The sequence below is a fragment of the Erpetoichthys calabaricus genome, chromosome 15, assembly GCF_900747795.2.
Source record: "Erpetoichthys calabaricus chromosome 15, fErpCal1.3, whole genome shotgun sequence".
In the NCBI taxonomy this organism is placed as follows: Eukaryota; Metazoa; Chordata; class Cladistia; order Polypteriformes; family Polypteridae; genus Erpetoichthys; species Erpetoichthys calabaricus.
In genome coordinates this window covers 40384776-40409502 of record NC_041408.2, presented here as the reverse complement: position 1 = coordinate 40409502, position 24727 = coordinate 40384776, and the positions used below count along the sequence as shown (strand labels likewise).

The 24727-nt window shown below is 36.6% G+C and overlaps 1 protein-coding gene across 1 annotated transcript in view; it reads right to left on the bottom strand.

Annotated features, from left to right (window-relative positions):
* The window catches only part of usp34 (ubiquitin specific peptidase 34), a 723586-nt gene that overhangs the window by 96657 nt on the left and 602202 nt on the right, over positions 1–24727 (bottom strand). Inside the window, 6 exon segments of the mRNA XM_051919324.1 lie at positions 8048–8152; positions 8240–8288; positions 12904–13055; positions 18900–18974; positions 19926–20094; positions 20500–20585. Of these exon segments, the coding sequence (XP_051775284.1) occupies positions 8048–8152; positions 8240–8288; positions 12904–13055; positions 18900–18974; positions 19926–20094; positions 20500–20585 (636 nt within the window).

Here is a 24727-nt window from a genome sequence, read left to right as displayed (position 1 = left end):
ACATCTGGGAGTGATTCCAGGTAATGCTGATGAACCACCTGGAGCACTACCAGGAGCTAAATAAAACGAGCCGTCTCGGTGAGCAAGAGTCAGGAAGAGGTGGATGAAGCTTGCTGGAAGAGGAGTGAAGGTGGAAAAAGAGTGAGAGAGGAGAAGAAGAAGAAGAAAAGGAATGTTACTTGTACTGTGGTGCACTAGATAGATAGACAGATAGATAGACAGACAGACAGACAGAGACAATATATTAATCCCAAGGGGAAATTCACATACTCCAGCAGCATACTGATAAAGAAAATATTAAATTAAAGAGTGATAACAATGCTGGTATACAGACAGTCAATAACTTTGAATAATGTTAACGTTTACCCCCCCGGGTGGAACTGAAGAGTCGCATAGTGTGGGGGAGGAACGATCTCCTCAGTCTGTCAGTGGAGCAGGAAAGTGACAGCAGTCTGTCGCTGAAGCTACTCCTCTGTCTGGAAATGATACTGTTTAGTGGATGCAGTGGTACAGAACTGTACTGTTCTGTGCTCTGGGGAGCGAGAAAAAGTGTCTACTCACTGTAAATAAAAGTGTGTTGTGTGCTGCACTTGTGTCTCTGCCTATCTGTGTCGGGTTAGGGCAAGTGTACGTGCCCTGGTGGTCCACAACAGTCAATGAGCTTTGTCCTCTGTGAAGCGACAAGATAGCACCAGCATAGCAGTTCAAAAGTGCTGAGTGGCATCATCAAAAGTGCTTAGAGGGAATACAAGCTATAATGTCTCTCCTATGCATTCTGGAGCTTAACACTAGAATTTCTGAAGCCTATGAAAAAACTCATAATTCTGTTATTATTATTATTATAAAATATAATAATAATAATTATTACTATTATAATATAATAATAATAATAAATAAAAAATACTCATAATTCGGGCCCACCTTAAATCCCTTTGCACCTCTCCATCAGCATCTTTTTGTTTTGTAAATGTGTTGATAAGCACAAGCAGCCTGCTTATTTTGGGAAGCTGCAATGCTTGAACCTGCAACCTCTTGATTATTAGTCAGCAGTTCTTACTGCTGTACTCCCAAAGCAGTCATGACAACGAAGTACACTAACCCAGTTTCTTTTTCTTCGGTTATAATCTTGAATAAAAGTGCACTTGTTTTGTTATACTTATGCTTATTTGATATTTGGACTTCAGTCTTGACACATTATACATCCATCCATCATCCAACCCGTTATATCCTAAACTACATTTCCTGTCAAAATTTTGTCATTAGTACTAAAACATGAAAAAAGTTCTGTGTTAAACATTTCTTGCATTTCCTGTCATCCTACACTTACATAGATCTTTGTAGACATGGAACACACATGAAATGCATGTGTTTCAAACAACAATATATTATTTACCTTATACAGGTCCAGGAGCCTCACTCCCAGATTATCAAGGCTTGAGCCGAGAGAGCTTTTTGCCCTTTCTGCGGCGGTGGGGGGGGGGGGGGGGGGGATGGGATAAAAGGCTGCTTGTGGTGATTGACACATTTACAAAACAAAAGACACTAATGAGAGAGGTGCGAAGGCATTTAAGGTGGGCTGGGATTAAGAGTTAACTGCAATAGGATTCAGGAAAAATGGACACTGCTCCAAATTGCCTTTTTATGTTGTCAAAAGAATATGTTTTATGTATGTACACCCACACAATGCGAAAACTGAAGGAAGTGCCTTGGTCGGCTGGTTAATGGATACTATTACAACGGATATGATAAAGTGAAGGCTGGCTGAGATATTCTTAACCTATCAGTCCATTCTCTGAGAAGTGGCAACAGGTAGCTGATATTAACAGATGAAAAAACAAAGTTCTTCAGTGCAAATATGCAGCACTGATTGTCTTCAAATGGGATCTAAAATAGTATATATATCATTTTTATTACTTTTGGGGTTTAATACATTTTTCAAGTCAATGCACATTATAATGTAGCAACTCTATTATGACTACCATGCATGTTGCGGTACATGTAGTGCAGATACCAGATAAAGAATGTGGTGCAGGCTGGCTACAGAAATCAGAAACACAAGCAGTAACAATGGGTGGGGTGTAAGCAGCTGGCTCAAAATAATGAACACATAGATAACACACTGGCCCGGACAGGGATGAGTGTGGAGAGGTGTGGTGAAGGGAAAGTGATGAATGTAGGAAGAGTCTAGCGTGGCTGGGTCAACATCGTGAGTGAGAGCAGACAGAGACAGTGCTTCGGTTTTACAATGTCGTGTACAACAGCCCTTCCAATTAGGGTAACACCAGCAAATGCAGCTCATTGAAGGAATTCCACATGGCCAGAGCAGTGGGGAAGACTGTAATTCCTTCAGAACCAGTTCTGTCCCTACTATCACTGCCTCCCTCGTTTAGACCCTCCTATCCTAATGAACTGTTTTTTTTAACTGGATTTTCTGGCACACATTTTTTTTTCCATTTATCCATGAACAAGTTACTACAACAACAACAGCTTGGTGATATGAATTATTATCGAGTGCATTTTAGTTTGCTGGTTTGGCTGCATTTCCATACTTAATGGGATATCATGGGAACACCTTTGATCATGTATATGCAAATAATCCAAAATTCAAAAAAATCTGAAATACTTGTGGTACCAGGCATTTCAGATTAGAGATACAGTACTCAACCTATAGCAGAAAATTCTTTGTGAGCTGTGGTCATTGTATGTCAGAAGTCCATGACACCATATAAAGTGTCTATAAACTATAAGAAACTATTCTGGTCCTACTTTTATTTTTAATATAACATATTATTTTGATTTACATGGATAACTACTAACTGCTCATGAAACACAACATTACTCATCTATAGCACCTGATAAGCCTGAGGCTCTGTGCCCTTTGATCAAATGTCTCACTAGCATTACAGAAAGGATAAGTTGTAGTTTTCTCAAGTTAAACAAGAAAAAAAAACTGACATTTGAGTCTTTTAGAAGAAATGAAAAAATTGAGGTCTTAAATTTGATCATCAGAATTTTCATATCGAGACAGACATAAATACCTCTGGAATTATTATGGATTCGGATCTAATCTTCAAATCACATATAAACAATGCTACCAAGACTGTTTTCATTTAATAAATATTGCAGAAATCTGACCTCTTTGCAACATCAAGATGCTGAAAATTTATTTCATGATTTTATGTGCAGATTAACAAATTACTGTAAGTGTGCACTCCTAACAGCCTAGGATAGGCATAGATCAACTGTGGTTTGTTCAGAGTGCTGCAGCAAGAGTCTTAAAGAAATTCCCAACCAAAAAATATATATTTTGTATATGTTACATACCCCATGTAGTTTGTAGTGACAGATGAGAAAAAATTTTCATGTCTTGAAATGGCCTTTTTTAAAACTTCCCATAGTATTAGCTTGGCATCTCTCTTTTGGAAAAGCACTCCAGATTTTTGGGGAATAACAGCAAAAAGCAACCTCGCTGCTTCTTTTATGCTTAGCTCTTGGAATAATAAGCAAACCACTGTTCTGGGATTTACGATTATGACTATAAATATAAGGAGAAAGTCACTCCAAAATATATAGTGTTGTAAGGTTATTCAGAGCTTTATACATAAGTACAAGTTTTTATAAATCATCCTTAAAGGATACTGGTAACTAATGCTACCATGCCACATGCACTTCAGAACAGGTCATCTACCTGAAGCTAAACATGTTTGGGCCAAGCCAGTACTTGAATGGGTGATCAACAATGAAAATTTTGGGCTGCTGCTGGAAGAGGTGTTGGTGAGTCCAGCAGGGTGCACTTACCCTGGTCTGAATGTGGATCCCAATGCCCTAGTGCATAGAGGGGGACAATGTGCTGTAAAAATGGCGCCATCCTTCAGATGAGATGTAAAACTGAGGCCCTGACACTCTGTGGTCATTAAAGATCCCTGGGTATCCTCTCTAAACAGCAGGGTGTATCCTGATGTACAGGCTAAACATTCTACCAAGTCCCAGTCGTTCTGTCCCCCTAATCATCCCCTGTCTCTAACTGGCTAACTATCTCTCAACCCTTCACCACTTAACAGCTAATGTGTGGTGAGCGTACTGGCACAAAATGGGTGCCACTGCATCATCCAGGTGGATGCAGCACATTAGTGGTAGTTAAACTGGACCCTCTCTTGTTATGTAAAGCACTTTGAGTAGTAAGAAAAGCACTACATAAATGTAAAGAATTATTATTATTATGTAACAATGCTAAGATGCGCAAGATGTGCTCAGCTTTTCTTTTACTGATTAAAAGATTACTTCACATAAAAATAGTTTGTTAGGTTACTTACCCCATGTACTTTGTAGTGATGGCTGAGAAACATTTTTAATCTCATGTTTTCAAACAGAATTCACAGAAAAATGTTTATGATGTCATGGGAAAAAGTCAATGGGGGGAAAAAAAAAAAAAAAAAGTAAACTCATGTTACATAATTCAAGTGCCAGATGTCCAGTCGCATGCACAAAATGTCTTTTTTGCTAAAATATTGTTAAATATATACGCTTCCAGAAAAAAATCAGTGTACTTTACAAACAGCAAAGTAAAGCCTCACAGGACTGTTTTTCTGAATTGCAGACCCGCTTACTCATTCTTTGGTTAAAAGTCCTGTCTTCAGTTCAAAAAGTGACTCCCAAAAGGCTTTAGTTTGCTGATTATTCCTAAAGTACATATTTATCAATATTTTAGAAAAAAGCAGGCATTTTGAATGTTTTGTGCATATGACTGGAGAACACATTGATTATGCGACACAAGAAAGAGTAGAGCTTCTTTTCTTTTTTCTATGGAAGTTTTTCACATTGTTTTCTCGTACAGCATTGGCTTCTATCAAAAACTTTTTTCTCTCCATTCTGCATGCAAACATGAGATTAACACTAGAATCCCTGAAACCTATGAAAAAACTCGTAATCCCGGGCGACCTTAAATGCCTTCACACCTCTCTATTAGCGTCTTTTGTTTTGCAAATGTGCCGATCAGCACAAGCAGCCTGCTATCCCATCCCTTCACCACCGCAGCTCAACTTGGGCAAAAAGTTCTCCCAGCTCAATTCTCTTTATCTGGGTGTGAGGTGTCTGGAGCTGTATCGGGTAAATAATAAATTATTATTTGGAACACGTGCATTTCATGTGTGTTCCATGTCTACAATGATCTATGTGCTTGCTGCTTGTGCTGATCGACAGATCTGCAAAACAAAAGACGGTAATGGAGAGGTGCAAAGGAATTTAATGTGGCCCAGAATTACAAGTTTTTTCATAGGCTTCAGGGATTCTAGTGTTAAAAATGTTTTTTGGCCACCACTATAAAATACATGGGGTAAATAACAAATTTTAAAAAATCTCATTTTTGTAGTCTTTTCATCAGTAAAAGAAAATATGGGCACAGTTCATACATCTTAGTATTATTACATTAGTTACCTGTGCCCTTTACAATTGATTTTAAAATACTTGCAATCATATATAAATCTCTAAATAACCTTGCCTCACCTTTGTAGTACCTTTCCCCTGACATTCCTAGTTGTACTCTTAGATCCTTGAACAGTGGTTTGCTTATTATTTCAAAAGCTAAACATAAAAGAAATGTTGAGGTGACCTTTTCCTGTTATGAAATAAAGATCAGAAATGCTTTACCATGAGTGATATGCCAATTTAAGATTTTGAGATTTAAAAAAAACTCAGAAAAACCCATTTTTATTTCACCTGCATTATAATTGTTTTTTTTCCAACTCCAATTGGACTCAAATAGACTGTAATATGTACTGCAATATCATATATTTGATAGATTTTCAATCATTACTAACATCTACTTGTTTTCTGAGATGGCATCTTCAGCAGCTGCCATCTGATCGAAGTATGTGACTTTGGAAGAAATATGTATGCTCCACCCTGTAATGAGACCCTCTGTGTCTAATCTTTGAACACAGTGCATGAAAACAACAGTGTTTTAGCATAGTTATGTTACTGCAAAATGCACATTGGGGACTGTGTAATTCTTTGGCCCTGGAACCTCAGCAGTTTCTTTTATTCCCCATAGAATTTCACCAGCTGGAGTTTTTATTTTCCTGTTCATCCTGATCTTTGGACATAGCACTGGACTTATAATAATTATTACAGAATTAAAAAATGTGTTTACCAATTTAATCCATACTTTAGGGTTCTACCATTTCTATAGATAACTTGCTTATGAGTTATGCAAATTTTTATTTACTTTATTTTATTTTAATTTTCTTATTTTATTAATTATTTGTAATTCAAATGTATTTTTAACATCTTGGAAACCAATTTGAGCTACATGTTTTGTATGAAAATGTGGTATAAAAATAACTATTGTTGGTTTTACTTGAAAAGCATCCGTATATCCATTACTGACTCCTAATTATACAGAACAATGTACAAATTTTTCAGGCAATGCCTTTCTGAATGCTGTAAAGCAAACTGTTGCTTGGATAATAAAACAGAAATTATTTTACCCCATCTGCCAAACATCACCTCTACAAAGTACTGTCTAATTTTTATACATTCTTTTCTGTAATTGTGTCCTGAAATATGTTCAGCATGCAGAATATTAGCTCGAAACCCATACTTTTCAAAAGAATTACACATAACTAACATATAGATGTGACTGCCATATACTTTAGATCGGGCAAAAAAAAAAAAAAAAACCCAAGGCCCAATTCAATCCACACTTCTGATGGACTGATTGATGTTGGATATTTAATATAAACTACTGATACTTAATCTGCCAAAGGATAATGAAAATTTTCTGGACCTTATAATTAGATATGGGTAAAAATGGCAGCAAAAAAACAAGTAGGCAAAAAATGCAGCATTATAAAGTCATCATTATTTAAAACTTCACTTGTCAGGAGTAATTATATACAGTATTTTTGCCATACATTACTACTAAAATAGATTCTATGTTGATATCTCTGTTACAATTGTGATATTAGTGTAGGATACAGTTTGCAATTCAACATTATCCAGTTTTTTTGTGATATAAGTAGAAAGCACATCTAACTGCATAATAGATTTAATACCACTAAAAATCCATTAATTTCACAAAACTGTTAGAAAAATCATATATGGAAGAAATAAAAAGAAAGAATGCCTGCATTGTACTCCAATATAAGCCAATAAGCTGACCTTTATTGTATGTTAACAGAATGGACAGTTCATGAATGCAGAATGGGCTGCAAGACAGTGTGCAAGGCTTACTGCTGCTGCCCCAGAGTTACTGGGTCCAAACACCAACCCATTTTCTATATACTGTATGAAGAGTGTGTGCATTCTCCCCATGTTCTTATTGGTTTTCTTTGTACCATGTTTCTATTTCAGGTCAATTGGTGGCTCTATTTTGTCTCTTAGAGTGATTGTGTTGATGTCAGTGCCATGGACTGGTGTCTGTCTCCAGTATTGATGTCTGCATTTTTCATAATTAGTTGTCCCCCTTGGCCTGCAGTCTCTGTCTCGAATAAGCACAAATATATCACTCCTGCAAGTGAACTATGATTCTTAGAGCGATGAGAGAAGTTGCAAAATCAACCGGAATGTTCAAGCAAATGATAGGAAAAAACCTGATCTAAATCCGTTAAGTAGTTCTCTCATTCACTAGCTAAGCAGAGGTAAGGTACTCCCCAAGGCCGGCACGTGACTGAGGAGGGCCCCGCTCCACTCCCCTCGGCCAGCTGCGTGTACTTAAATTACTAAAAGACCACTTTAATCATGCAAGTATGCATAAATAAATAAATAAATAAATTCTGCATTTTTATTGTTGAAGGTAAGTACCTTATCTCCTGCTATGTGTGTAGCTGCCATGCACACAAACATTTAGACAACATAAATTTAAGTTTATCTTTTTAGCATTAGAAAACGTCAACTTTCTAATGCGTTAACTGACTCAACCTAACCACTGTAGATTTTTTTTCAACTGTAATAACAATGGAAATTAACAGTAAATTTATTTTCAACATATATATATTTTAGGTTTGCATTAGAAGCCTGTCAATGCAAAAGTAAATAAATTGCTACTTACATGTTCTGCCAGTCTATTATTATATCGACAAAGGCTAAAAATCAGATTGCACGTTTGTCGAATATTGATACCATCCCGTATATGTTGAAATAAAAATGGAAAACCCTGCAAAAGAGAAACAGAACATTTAAAAAAATATTAAATCTCTCAAGTAATATGAGTACTTACACTATGAAAAGATTGTTTTCTTACCTTTCCACCAGTCAAAGCTGCCATATCATTCTGGGATAAAGTTAAGTGTCTGGAAAAAAAAAATTTTCAGGATTATGTTCAATTAAGGATATTATCATTTGCATGATACTAAACTGATAAAAAAATACTTTGTCAACAGTTATTTAAACATCAGAAAAACCTAGACAAGAACAGGCAATTCAGCACAACAAAGCTTGCCAGTCATATTCTCTTAATTCTTCCAAAATAACATCAAGTCTAGTTTTGAAGGTCCCTAAAGCTGTACTGTCTTCCACAGTACTTAGTAACTTATTCCATGTGTCTATGGTTCTCTGCGTGAAGTAACAAAAAAAAAAAAAAACAAAAAAAAACTTCCTAATGTTTGTCTGAAATTTACCCTTAAGTTTTCAACTGTTTCCCATTTTCTTGCTGAACTTATTTTAAAGCAACAGTCTCGATCCACTGTACTACTTCCCTTCATAATTTTGAACAATTCCATTATATTTGCTCAGCTCTTAATTCTTCCTAATAATTAATTCCCTGCAGCACTGGAATCAGCCTAGCCTTTTATCTCTGCACTGTTTCACGCGCTACAATGTCTTTGTTTTTGTAACCTGGAGACCAAAACTGCACACAGTACTACAGATGAGGTCTACCCAGTGTGTTGTAAAGCTTAAGCATAATTTCAATTGATTTGTACTACACACATTGTGTGATATAACCTAACATTATGTTAGCCTTCTTAATGGCTTCTGAGTACTGTTTGGAAGTTGATAATGATGAGTCCACTATGACTCTTAAATCCTTCTCATAAGGTATACTTTGAATTATAAGACCTCCCATTGTGTGGATAACTGATGTTATATACTATTTGAAATTGGAAAAAATCAAATTCTCACTTAGAAGATCTGTACAAAACTTTTTCAAAACCTTGCAGGAACTAATCAATAACATTTTAGAATAAACATTTTAATTGAGGAAGCAAATTCTCTCCCCTTTTTTAAATCTATTTATTTTTAACTATTTATTAATTTATCTATTTACTTATTTTTAACAGCTTACTGTTTTACTCTTTTGGCCTAGCTCTTTTTCTCATAAGTGGGGAATGATTTTTTTTGAACCAAGTCTTGTAAATCTTGACATTTGCATGGAATGTTATTTGTTATTAAAATCAATAAAATCAAAAAGACGTCCTATTGTGTATTCAAATGTAATTTTATTTATTTCCTATGTGTAATACTTTACTTTTGCTTATATTCAGTTTTAATCTGCTACAAATCAGCCCAAGCCTGTATTCTGTAAAAGTCCTTTTGTAATGATTCAACAATTTCTAGATTATCTGCCAATCCACCGAGTTTGGCATCATCTTTAAACTTAACCAGCTTATTATTTATATTTCTATCCAAATCATTTATATACTGTATGTTAAAAGTAGTAGATGCCCTGGCACTGACCCATGTCGCACACCTCTCTAACCATCACTGAATTCGAATATGGTTCCTTGCTACGTAACCCTCTGTTTCCTATGTCTGTGCCAATTTTACACTCATCTACACAATAACCCCAGAACTCCCACTTCTTTTAGTCTGATGACCAGTCTCTCATGTGGCACCGTATCAAACATTGTCTTAAAGTCAAGATAAACAATATCGATTGCCCCAATTTGATCATATCCTTTTGTTGCTTCCCCATAGAATACCAGCATGTTAGTAAAACACAAGCTCCCTTGTCTGAACCAATGCTGACTATTCAGTAAAAGTCTAGTTCTTGTCATGCATTGCTCAATCATTCTCTTAGTAATTCCTTCCATTAATTTACCTGTGATGCACGTTAAGCTTACAGGCCTATAAATGATCTGCTTGATCAACCTTTTTAATAGAACAGGATTATATTGGCCACTTCCAGTCATTTGGAATTTCACCAGTGCACATTAACTTTCTAAAAATATGCAACAACTGTTTTATATGTACTTGCTAACCTCCTTAAGAACTTGAGGATAAATATAATCTGGTCCTGTTGGTTTGTTTTATTTCATCTTATTTAATCAAAGCAGCACTCCCTCTACAAATTCCAAATCAATCAGTACCTTCTTAGTGGATCTTGTTACTGCTGGGAGGTTATCCACTTTCTCACATGTGAAGTCCTCACAAAAATGCATGTTTAAAGCATCACCATTTCACTGTTTACAGTATATAATAATCTGATTATTTCTGATACAAAGTTTTAGTATTCCTAATGCACTGAAATAATCTCTTTAAGTCATCTTTCACTTTACCGGCAATATTCCCATCTAACTGCCTTTTAGCTTCCCCATATGCCTCTTAATCTAATTAATTTTTTTTGTTTTTTCTGTCCACCCTGGCCATCAGACCTTACTCCTTTTCTATGTTAACTAATGTTGCCTTATTTTAATTTCTTATTTTGTCTTTTATTTTTCTTTTCTTCATTATGTAAAGCACTTTGAGCTACTTTTTGTATGAAAATGTGCTATATAAATAAATAAATGTTGTTGTTAATAGTTGCCTCATACTCTTATATGACAATAAAGATCTATCTATCTATCTATCTATCTATCTATCTATCTATCTATCTATCTATCTATCTATCTATCTATCTATCTATCTATCTATCTATCTATCTATCTATCTATCTATCTATCTATCTATCTATCTATCTATCTATCTATCTATCTATATGGCCTATGATTCACTTTGGAGTTATTAGTCTCATATGTTTTACACATCTGCTTTTTCCTTTACAGCTTCTTTTTCAACTCTGTATTAACCCACTGCGGAATTTTTATTAATTTAATTTTAGTTCCAAGTTTTGGGCTGTACCGGTCCTGCATTTTATATGAAACATTTTAACCATATTTCACTGCTCCTTGACTATCCCTTTGAGACTTTGCCACCATCTGTTTAAAATTCTTCCTGCCAAAATTAAACGTAACAGTTCTACTCTTGGTATTTGTGCTCTTCTAAAACACTGAAAATTGTATTATATTATGGTCACTTGACCCTAGCGGTTCTATCACCTCTTCTCCTTCAGTTCAAGCCTGATTTATTACAAAATATTAAATCTAGAAAAGCTCCACCCTGCTTTAATACTCTGTGTTAAATAACAGTCACTGATCACATCTAAAAACTCTTCCTCTTATTCTGTACTATTTGCAAGGTTAGCTCAGTTAATATTCAGGTAGTGAAAGTCCCCAGAACTATAAAATCCCCCTATAAATCTGCCCTTTTAATATTACTAAAATGATACACAGTGAAATTACTGCTGGCAATGGGGTGTCTATAACGAACTCCTAAAATAAAGCCTCTTTCCATATCGCTTTCCAGATGAATCCAGGTGTCGTCATCATCCAATTGAAGAAGACCTGCATTTAAATTTCATGCGAAATAAACAGAAACCAGCCCTCCTTTTCTGTTTTGTCTATGCTTCCTAAAAAAACTGGAACCCCTATGTTATACTCCTCCCCATCTTTGTTATTTAGCCATGTTTCTGTTATTTGCCTAATATCATAATTATATTTGGCTATAAACAACTCCAACTCACTTGTTTAATTTTGATACTTCTCGTATTATGGAAAGCTACTTTTAATGTGCTATTCATTTTACCTTTGCACTTAAACTGTGAGTTTCATTCCTTTATGTACACTTCTAAACCTGTCCTGTCCTAAATTCCCTGCTCCACAATTTCCTAGTTTAAATAATTCTCAAATAACCTACTCATTCTCTCCCCCCCCCCCCACCAGTTCAGATGTAACCCATCGTGGCAGAACAGGTCCCATCTGTTCCAAAAGGAGTCCCAATGACCCATAAACTATACCCTTCTATGCTGTACCAAGAATTGAGGTACACATTAAGCTTTCTAATATCTTCAGTCTTAGCTAGACTGGTGCAATGGCATAAACAAAACCTTGGAGAGGACTACCTTGTCAGCTCTGCTCCATAGCCTGACAACTAACTCTTTAAATTTGGATTGCAGAACTGACAGAGTACCTCTTATGTAAGTCATTTGTTCCAACATGGACAATAACAACTGGTTTCAACCATGCTGTGGCCGAGAATCTATTAACCCCATCAGGAAGGTCTCCCACCAGTGCACCTGGAAGGCAACACACAATGCGAGACTCTCTGTTTCTGGAGCAAACTTGCGCTTCAATCCCCCTAATGACTGAATACCCACCTTTCACAACCTCTCTTTTTTGAAGTGGCCCATTCAGGCCCCTAATGCCTGATCTTCAGAGAGACTGACCAGCTCACAAGGACCTAAAAACTGTTTGGAACTTCTAATTCTCGGGTTGATGCCCCCAAAGGAATATGTACCCCTTTCCTTGTGACAATGACCCACTTATCTCTACCTATCTGGTCTGGAGTCTCTTCCACGTACCACCTTAAGGGTGCACACTATCTCTCTAAAGGACACCTGGGCCAGGTCTGCCAATTCTCTACTAAAACGCAGACCAGCCAGCTATTTCTTCAATTTAGCGAATCTGAGTTCAAGGTACTAGAAATGCTGGCATTTCTTGCAGACATAGCCTTCAAGGAAGATGGACTAGAATCGACAAATTTATTTAGAAGTATAAAAAAAATACTGAAAAAAATCATATCAGTTTTTCCCCTTAATTATGACTTTTAACAAATTTTTAGCCAAAAACTTAAATTCTCTAATAGACTCGCCTCTCTGAGCGAGACTGCTCAACAAGAAGTGCAATAAGAGCAATCATCTTCTCAAGTGCTGCTGGTCTATATTTTTCTTCTGCTAATGAAAGGATGTCTTCCTCCTCCTCCTCCTCTTCACCTTCTTCTTCTGATAAAACCTCTACCTGAGGCTAAAACCGAGCAAGGCAATTTTAGAAATCACATTTTAATTAGTAGAGTAATGCCAACAATTTAAAAATAATGAAACTAATTTTAACAAGGGAAAAAAAACATTAGAAACTTAATGTGTGGCAGAACCTTTAATGTGTCTTAAATTTTAGCACAATGACAAAATTGCTTGTCTGTATTAATTTAGTTAAACGTGTACCAACAGAATATACTGCCTATAATTATTACAAGGGGGCTCCGCCCCCTGCTCGCTTCGCTCGCCTACCCCCGGTGTTTTGAACCCGTGCCCGCTGGTCAGCCGTAGTTTCAGACGCGCGTTGTAGGAGCTTGAGTTGTTTTGAACCCGTGCTTGCCCAGCTTCTGCGGTTTGAGACGCGCGTTGTAGGCGTATATCCGTCAGTTGAGCTCGTTCAGTTTGAACCCGTGCCTGTTTTGCCTCCGCAGTTTCAGACGGTGGATAGGAAGTAAAGAACGCATTGTATGGCAAATCACAAAGATTTATTGGAATATCTCTTTATCTATATATATAAAAATGGAATGGGTGGTCGTCGGGTGGGCCTTTTTTTCATTCCGTCGTTTTTTCGACGTTTTGAAAATGTAGAATGATTATTTGATTTTTTTGTTTTTAGATCGTGTCTATGTAGCCGCCATCGTAATAAAGTATCGCTAAAATCGTCATTTATCGTAATTTATTTTTGACGTATAACGTCGCCGTCGTCGAGGTCAGTGATACCACTGCAAAAAATCTGCTTACGGTTGAAAGACACGCCCTACTCACTGGACAGTTAAAAACACCAATCAAACTAACGATGACATCAAGTATTACCCAATCAAAAGTAGGAAAGGAGGCATCTTCATAAAATGCGTGTGGGATGATTTGCATGAGACGCTGCTTTAAAAAAAAAATTATAAAAAAAATACGGGATAAATCCCGTCCAGTATTGATTCAAAACGGGACGTGCAATTTCATTCTCAAACGCGGCACGATTCCGTATTTTAAAGGACGGGTGGCAACCCTACAGTGCCAGGTAACCACCCATACAATCACATTGTGATTCAGACTAGGAATGCAATGAATGTAATTACCCCGATCTACATACAAGGCGAAAGTCTTGCAACATTCAAAGATGATGGTTTGGGATAAGTACACCATACAACATAAAAGAGCTTATGAAGCCTTGAACCGAAAAAAGCAACATCTCAGAGATCGTAAAAAAAAAATAGGAGCTAATGTCGTTTTACTCGCTGTACATTTTAGTCAAACATTACCAGTTATTTCACGAGGGAGACCAGCACATCAACTCAACGCGTGTTTAAAATCCATGCTTCTCCCACGCTCGGTTATATGTCGCGTGTTCTCGGGTAGGTGCACCAAAAAATGTATACATTTAAGCATGTAATGGGCAAACAAAAAATGAGGTATACCCGAAGGCACTGCAGTAGTACTTAATGTAACTTTACTTCTTAAATGTTAATGTTTTACTGTTTAATAATTTATACGCTTCTTATATGTTGTTCAAATTCTTTTATCAAAATACCACTGACAGCGCAATGCACAATAACATCGAGTGAATACACCATACGCATCCGCCCACGGCTGCCCTGCTGTGCGCAGATAGGACTTGATTGTACAATAAAATAAAATAAAGATAAAAAGACTAAAACAATCATCACCCATAAAGCGGATAGTACACGTGACGTACTATATGTGTACCACATTTCAAGTGTATAGGTGCAACGGTTTGCGAGCTACAGGTCATTTAAAATCCTGGACAGACACACAAATTGCCACGGTAGCAAATTACAGAAGAAGATTTTACTGTTTAATAATTTATATTTATATGAAATGTGCTTCTTATATATTACTTCATATTCTCATATGATAATGATGTTAATGTTTATATTGATTTCTGTGTTATTAAAACTGCATGTATGTGTGTATATGTATATATATATATATACGAGCTGTATATACCCGGCGTTGCCCGGGGCAGAAGTAACCTAATCGGTCAAACACTTACATATATACCAAAGTAAACCTAATCGGTTAAACAGCTTCATATATACAGAAGCAAACCTAATCGGACAAACAGCTAATCTATATACATAAGCAAACCTAATTGGTCAAACAGTTACATAAATACAAAAGCAAACCTAATCGATGAAACAGCTTCATATATACAGAAGCGAACCTAATTGCTCAAACAGTTATGCATGTGCAGAATAATTTTACAAAGATTATGCGTGTTAACAATCATTAAAAAGAAAAGATTGAGGAACTCTTCTTCTATATGTGATGAAGCTGGATGAAGCTGACTTGACGAAGACGTAGGTGGCATAGATTGGTTTTTCTAAAACAGAAGAAAAAAATGAGCATCTATTATTATTTTAAATTAGAATGAAAATGAGAACCTTGATTAGAGATAGATTATCCGTATTAAAATATGTGCATGAATAAACTTTTGGTAACTCTCTAGCAAAAGTTTATTCATACAAATTGGCATGGGATGGCTTTGTGAAAAAGTAAAAATTAGATAAAAATAAATTGAGAATGCGTACTTCGATTTGACTGAGATTATCTGTAATGATGAAAAAAAAGTTTAGTATGTTTTTTTTTCCATACGGGAAGGATGTAAAACCTTACATAGGCACCCTTCAGCCCGTACTGAAGGGTACTGTCAGATTCTTACTGACTAAAAAACACCCTTTTTATTCCACAGCTACCCCAAAAACCACTATTAGGCATTACTTTGGGGGTAGCAGTAGTTTAGTTATGAAACAGCTGGGTCCTGAAAAAAATCTGTCTTATTAGTGGCTTCATCACATATAGAAGAACAGTTCCTCAATCTTTTCTTTTTAATGATTGTTAACACGCATAATGTTTGTAAAATCATTCTGCACATTCATAACTGTTTGACCAATTACGTTCGCTTCTGTATATATGAAGCTGTTTAACCGATTAGGTTTACTTTGGTATATATGTAAGTGTTTGACTGATTAGGTTACTTCTGCCCCGGGCAACGCCGGGTATATACAGCTCGTATACAATATTTGTAGTAAAGATGGTTTGTTGTCCTTGAATGATTTTTTCTTGGTATTGGAGTATTTATAACTTTAAGTTTAATGTCAGATGAACGCCGAACTCATGAGAAGGCTACATAAAGTTGTCCATGTCCAATTACGTGCTCAGAGAGGTATATACCAACTTTGTCCATTGTAAATGGCAATTCAAGGGCAGAACTTGTAAGGTGAATTCTAGGAATTAAAACAGTATTGTCAGTATGTGATCCCGTAAGTATTTTTGCTTCAATAACATTGTTTGACATGGTGTTGATGACTAAACGTGTACCGTTGCATAAACCCTGTTTAGTATTAACGTTTTTTAATAGCATGACAATTGTTCCGATTTTAAGGTTAAGATTGTGTTGTGGTAATCCGGCTGGGTTAATAGTGTTCAGATATTGTAAAGGGAAATTAAGATGTTCAATGTCGTGTGCAGAATCAATTTTGTCAGTACTTAGAAAGAGGCGGCTTTCTCCAGGTAGTAATGCAATGACTTGGTTAATTATGTGATCCACATCAATATTCTTTGGACATAATATAGCCCGTCGCGTTAACAGTGGTATCTGGTCTATTGTTTTGGAGGCGTGAGCGCAATTACATTAGTTCTTCCTTGTTTAGCGTTAGTAACATGGATTGCACTTATTGTTAATACGTAGCGTTTTCTGTGGTTGAATTGTTAAAAATGTATGACTGAAATGTGATGATTAAGTTATGCTATATAGTCTTCACGTGTGAGGATGACGAACCTTTAATACGGAGTGTTCGTTTATTCTTATTGCCCATCAGGTGTTGTGCCTGTGTCTTGTGTGGTTGCACTGTAAATATTGTATCACTGTAATGTGATTCAAATATGTTGTGGAGTCCGTATTTGTGTGGTTTCTGTAGTATATCGTGTTTTTGCTTGTGGGTTATTACAGGTGCGTGGATGATGCATGTGTAGTGTGTTTGCGTACTGTCTGGCGCTTTCCGTACTCCAATTGATTTGTGACCCTTTCTGGACTCCGTAGTCTGTCCCGTTTTACACTGGGTTTGGGCGCTGTAATCTCGGGCTTGATGGGTGACACCGTGTGGACTCCGTAGTCTGTCCCGTTTCACTCTGGGTCGTGTGTGTGACTCCTCCTTTTTGTGTGCTATGGGCTTTGTGTGGTGCCTGCGTCTGACTCCTCTTTTTTGTGTGCTATGGGCGCGTTGTCTCATTTCTTATTTCTGTTAGTGGAGGGGGGCTTTGTGTCTCATTTCTTATTTATGTTAGTGTGTGTACTCCGTAGTCTGTCCCGTTTCACTCTGGGGCTTTGTGTGGCCCCTGCGTCCGACTCCTTTTTTTTGTGTGCTATGGGCGCGTTGCATAATTTCTTATGCGTTGCCTCATTTCTTATTTCTGTTAGTGGAGGGTGGCTTTTCCTGTGGAGAGGGGCTTTGTGTCTCATTTCTTATTTATGTTAGTGTGTGTACTCCGTAGTCTGGGGCGTGGGTGTGATTCCTCTTTTTTGTGTGCTATGGGCTTTGTGTGGCGCCAGCGTCTGACTCCTTTTATATTGCAACACATTATATGACACCTGATAGTGGTATGAATCATGCAGATTAGTGTTTTTACTATTACTTAGTGTTCGATTTTCAGAATGGGTAAATGAATGACTTCAGTTAATCCTGCATTTATGGGGCTATTCACTAATAATTCTTTTCTTTGCATTTATATAGCGCTTTTCTCACTACTCAAAGTGCTCAGCAATTGCAGGTTAAGGGCCTTGCTTAAGGGCACAACAGAGCAAAGTCCTTTTTGGCATTTACGGGATTCGAACCAGCAACCTTCCGATTGCCAGTGCAGAACCCTAGCGCTAGGGATGGCTATTTTAGCTTCTTCTAATGGACTGCTTTCATTGGCTTTTCCGGGTTTATTGATAATGGTGAAAAAAGCAAACACAGCAAGTGATCGGTAGTCCTGTGGACATACACCATTTACCAGACTATCTCAAATGAGCTGCAACAATCAAAAACACCCAAGGGGAAAAAAACAACTTCCATGGTCAGACGACTCCAGGTTCCTTTTGCATCATGCTGATGGAAAGATATGAATTTAGTGTAAGCAATGAGACTTTGTGGAGTCATCCGGTTTGGTATTAACAGTACAGGCAGGTAGTAGCAATTTGATGGTGTGGTATTTTTTCTTTGCACACATTAGGGCCCCTGATACACCCTGAAGAATGTCTGAATGATAAAGCATATCTGATGCTAGCCAAGTACATTGCTATAGTTTACACATACATGGATAGACACTTCCAGTATGATAATGCATTTATTTAATGGTTCCAAGTATATGATGGCAGGTTTTTATTGCTTTAGTTGACTCGACTGTGCCCAGTTATCAATCTTGTCGAGTGTCTTTGTAATGAGATGGAAAGGGCAGTTCACAGCAAGATTGGGCAATTTACAACAGCTGCACAAAGTAATCATTTTGGCATGGTATAACATTTATGAACAACATATCAAGCATCTTATAGATTCCATGCTTAGATGAAATTATGCTATTATGAAGGCCAAAAGAGGCAATACAATACTACTTAATAGGTGTACTTAATAAAGTACATCGGAAAATTGTGTTCTATAATTAAGAAAAAAAGACTACATATGTAAAGTATGCAAAAATTAGACAACAAAAAAATGAACTCTTATACGTTAACACTGCAGTTGTAAAATGTGTTTTGTCTTATCATTTCCATTACAAGCACTGGTTAGCACAATGAACAATGACTGAAAAAACTGACAGAATAATGCTTGATACTTGCATTTTCAGGTCCTTTTGTTCCCATATAGAAATGAACCATTATTGAAATTGCTTGTAATGAAAGCAGAAACTGGCTCTGAAAGGAGAAATATTATGTTCAATTAAGAAACGGGTGCACAAGAAACACACTTTTAGATGTACAGTGATCCCTCACTATATCGCGCTTCGCCTTTCGTGGCTTCACTCTATCGCGGATTTTATATGTAAGCATATTTAAATATATATCGCGGATTTTTTGCTGGTTCGCGGATTTTTGCGGACAATGGGTCTTTTAATTTTTGGTACATGCTTCCTCAGTTGGTTTGCCCAGTTGATTTCATACAAGGGACGCTATTGGCAGATGGCTGAGAAGCTACCCAACTTACTTTTCTCTGTCTCTCTTGCGCTGACTTTCTCTGATCCTGACGTAGGGGGTGTGAGCAGGGGGGCTGTTCGCACATCTAGACGATACGGACGCTCGTCTAAAAATGCTGAAAGATTATCTTCACGTTGGCTACCTTCTGTGCAGCTGCTTCGTGAAGCGACGTGCTGCACGGTGCTTCGCATACTTAAAAGCCCAAAGGGCACGTATTGATTTTTTTTATCTGTCTCTCTCTCTCTGCTCCTGACGGAGGGGGTGTGAGCTGCCACCTTCAACAGCTTTGTGCCGCGGTGCTTCGCATACTTAAAAGCCAAACAGCCCTATTGATTTGTTTGCTCCTTTGAAGAGGAAGATATGTTTGCATTCTTTTAATTGTGAGGCTGAACTGTCATCTCTGTCTTGTCATGGAGCACAGTTTAAACTTTTGAAAAAGAGACAAATGTTTGTTTGCAGTGTTTGAATAATGTTCCTGTCTCTCTACAACCTCCTGTGTTTCTGCGCAAATCTGTGACCCAAGCATGACAATATAAAAATAACCATATAAACATATGGTTTCTACTTCGCGGATTTTCTTATATCGCGGGTGGCTCTGGAACGCAACCCCCGCGATGGAGGAGGGATTACTGTACATTAATTGACAAATGCCTTAAAAATATGCTCATTTACCTCCTCTTCCCCCATTTTGGCAAATTCATAAAGAAATGCAAAGTACTCTGTGAGGTGTTTGCTATGTGGTTTCACTCCATGTTCCATAATAGAGAGCAGGGTTTTCACAAAGCGAGTTACGCAAGAACGACTACCTATATCTTCCACAGGACCATCCATATCATCAGACCTAAAGAAATTGAGACATTAAGTTTTCAAAAATGGATGAAAATAAGAATTAGGTGTTTATTGTATAAAATTAAATTAATATTCCACAGAATAATATTGAAATTAATAATGAAAACATCAGAATAATTTTTGCTAAGGCTGTACTGACATTTTTATTCTTTTCAATTCAATAAGCTCTATTTATACAATTCAAATTAATTTTGTTGGATTATCAGAAGAAAATGAAGAAAAATTTAAAAAAATCACCATGAAATTGCAGTGTATGGCACGTTACAGAAAGAAGAGATTTGATTAAGCCAACAATGACAGTAAAAATGCAGCAGATATTCTATTCCACCTTCTTACCATCTTTTTGATAAATAAATATGAACAACTGCAAAATGTAAGGCATAAATTGCAATCTTACCCATCCTCCATTCCAGGCTGTAAATACAGATGAGCATGCACGGGCCTTAGTCTTTGTATGACATGAATACAAAGACGTTGGAACATCTTTAAAAGACAACATGCCCAGTATTAATTTATTGTTAAAAACAATGCACATCACAAATTTACAACACCAAGATATTGGAAAAACAAGTAACCAAGTATAACTAGAAATGAAAAATAACTGATCATTGTGATTTGTGAATCAAATTATGTTAGTATACAGTACTTTCAAGCAGGCTTAAGTAATTAGGACAGGTGCGCTACTCACAGATAGTCAAAAGAATGTGTGGTGTTTGAGTCTTAGAAAAGCACAGTCCATATAAAGCATATTCAAATACATCAGATGGTAGTTACCCATACCTGGCAATTTTCACAGATAGCTTCTTGAATATGCAAAACGTGTGTATTTATAATGGTCAGGACCTTTTAAAAGTTAGAAGCTGTCTGCAACAACAATGCCTCCTGCACCCCACTGAACCAGGACTACAATCATCAGCAGTTCCCACTGAAAAACTGGATGATGATTGAACTGCTCTAATGGCTTCTGAGACTGAAAGCTGCATTTTAAAGCAAGTTAAAAATATACAGTATATATTTATTGGATTATGTTTCTCTCATCTGATTATTCCCACCATTCTTACTGAAGGGGTATATAAGGAGGTTCTCCATGCTGGAGACACCTAGCAATGAACAGTCAATTGTACTTGGAGTTCCAATATTGTGTAAGATGAATAATAGCTCTGTATTAATATTTAAATTTATGCTCAACCTAAAGTATTTCAAATATCTGCACTTCTAAACAACAAATTAGGATGTTAAAAATAATCTTTTTCCTGGTAATAGGACAGATGTAATATTTCCAAAAGACATTAAAATTCAATAAATCTAAACAACCCTAAGACAAGAACATAGTGAGAGTAAGAGTAATTCAACTCTTTATTCAAATTAATAAAATAAATGTATAGATCCATTGTGCATTTAAAAATACCCTAAACATATGAATTGGACAAAAACAAATGGGAAAATTACTTTCCACGTTCAATATATGCCAAACACTGTTCTATGAAAAGGGAAAAATACAAGGGGAATCATCCTTATATATATGCTATGACAATTACACTGTTTAAGGTTTGTTAATGACAGTTTAATTTATTTAAATAGGACACAATTACAATATCTACCAGATTACAAAATCTAATGAATAGAATCTGCAACAGTGATCCAGAAACACCAGGAATAAAAAAAAAGCAGAAAAAGTTAAAATTAATTATGAGTGTAAGGTGTTTAGGAGTACTGAATTGCAAGAAGCTAGATTTAAAAGGGAGCTACCCATCTAAACCAAAACAGTACTCTAATTTTATAAAAAAAAATGCATACAAATTAAAATAACAAAAATAGGTTGTATCATTAGGTTTTTATCATAAATAATGGCCAGTAAGCTTAACTAATATGCACTACTGTCATAAAACCAAGTATTTTCTGCTGTTCTGGTCACCATTCTAAAGAAAGAGATCACAGTTAAACTGAAGAGCAGTCAAGTGCATTCCTACATTAACACTAGAATTACCAGTCTACAAAAAAACTCGTAGATCCGGCCCACCTTAAAACCGTTCGCACCTCTCCACCAGCGTCTTTTGTCATCTAAATGTGCTGATAAACACAAGCTGCAAGCAGCCGGCTATTCCATCCCCCCACCGACTTAGAACGTGCACGAACTTCTCCCAGCTCATGCCTTGATTGATTATCTGGGAATGAAATGAAGTTTTAGAGTGGATATAATATATCATTATTTGGAACACACGCATTTCATGTGTGTTTCATTTCTACAGTAATCTGTGTAAACACATTGTTAAAACAGAAACTTTTTCATATTTTAGTAATAAATGTTACAAAATGTAGGAATAAACTATAAAATGTGTGAAGCCTGAAGTCCAAAGATCAAATAAACACTTTCACAAAAGGTTCAAGAGCGATACTTCTGTGGCGTAGCGGTAAGAATTGCTGACTTAGAGCACAGCAGACTTTCCGTGCCTCAGAGACCTGAGTTCGATTCCCAGCTGTGGAGAAAATGTTAGTTTTTTTTTCTTTTTAACCTTCGCCGCTCTGCCTGCCTGCCTGAACTCCCTGTCTATCTATATAGTAATAACAGTAATTTTATTATTATATAGCAGCTTCCCTGTCTGCCTATCATATAGTGCCTTTCCTTCCTATCTATCTATATATCTATCCCCTTAGCCGTTTTTTATGTATCTATTATACAGTGCCTTACCTTTATATAGCAGCTTCCCTGTCTGCCTATCATATAGTGCCTTTCCTTCCTATCTATCTATATATCTATCCCCTTAGCTGTTTTTTTATATATCTATTATACAGTGCCTTCCCTGTTTATTTATATACAGTATCTAGTGACTTCTCTGCCTGTCTGTCCGTCTGATTGCATATAGCGCTGAAAAAAAACACGCGGCCACTGATTACAAACCGCAAGATGAAAGAATGAGACAATATATGTGAAAACATCATCACACTAATGCAATATCATTAAAAAACAAACAGCGGCAGACTGGGTTTGAATATACGCCCGATCTGACACGGTTCGTTTTCAAATAATATTACATGTACTGTGTGTTGAAACTGCTGCACTGAATAAGTGGATGCCTTCTGTAACAGCGTCAGCGTGTATTCAAACCCGATCTGACGCTATTCAGTTTCAAATAATATTGCATGTACTGTACTATTTTAGAATAAAAACATACATTTGATTTCAGTCAGTCTGTAACAGCCAGTGTGAATGTATGATAATTGTAAAGGTTAGCTTTTTTTTTTTTTTTAATTTCAGTTTCATTCTGTCAGTCGCGTTCACAATCCCCCCTCCTCCCCATCTGACACTGCTGTTTTCACATAAAAACGCGTTATAGCTCGAATGTTATTTATGTAGGGAAGAAAGTACAGTGTCAGGTGCTCATTCAGTGTAATAGGAACCATAGCACAGAGAGGTGAGTGCACTGCAACAAGTACACATGTTGTAAATGTAGGAAGGACGGGCCTTGGGTGTATGGAAACTGTTAATATTTGAATGTGATGATTTTATATAGCACTGATCGGAAATCAGCAGTTCTTAGCATTGCACCACGCAAGCTGTCATATCAACCGCCTACTGTAACTTGCTTTCTTTTTTCTTCGGTTATAGTCTTGAACAAAAGTGCACTTGTTTTGTTATACTACTACACTAACATATGTTCCTGTGTTTGAGCGACACGGGCATTCTCAAAAAATACACGTGTAATGCCACGAAAAGTGCACGCAGAGCTATAGCGCGTCTTTATGTTAAAATAAGAGTGTCAGTAGGGTTGGGGGGGGGGGGGGGGTCCTGAATGCGACTGAGAGAATGAAAAGTGAATTAAAAAAAAACAAAAAAACACAAAGCTAACCTTTACAAGTATCATAAATTACACCGGCTGTTACAGACTGAAATCAAATGTATATTTTTATTCTAAAATAGTAAGAATAAGAGCTGTTCTCAAAACAGAGTCGTGCGGGATCAAACTCATGACCTTTTGATTACCAGTCAGCTGCTGGTACCATTACACCACAGAAGCAGTTGTAGTAAATGTGTTATATTTTTGAATAAAAGCGCACTTGTTCTATTTGAACCTTTTGTGAAAGTGTTTCTTTGATATTTGGACTTCAGGCTTCATACATTATACAGTTTATGCCTACAATTTGTCATTTACTACTAGAATATGAAAAACGTTTCTGTTTTAAAAATGTGTTTACACAGATTACTGCAGAAACGCAACACACATGAAATGCGTGTGTTCCAAATAACAATCTATTATTTCCACTCTAAAACTCCACTTCACTCCCAGATAATCAATCAAGGCATGAGCTGGGAGAAGTTCATGCACATTCTAAGTCGGTTGGGGGATGGAATAGCCGCACATTTAGATGATAAAAGACGCTGGCGGAGAGGTGAGAACAGTTTTAAGAATCGATTTAAGGTGGGACAGATCTACGATTTTTTTCGTAGGCTCTGGTAATTCTAGTGTTAAAGTACATTTTCTACTTTGGGAGACCGAAGAAAGTGAACCTATTCCATCTGTTATAATTAAGAAGCCACTGATAAAGTTAACCAGACATATTATTTAAATTTAAAAATGAATCACACAGTTTAGGAAACTAATAAACCCTAATAAATGGTGGTAAGA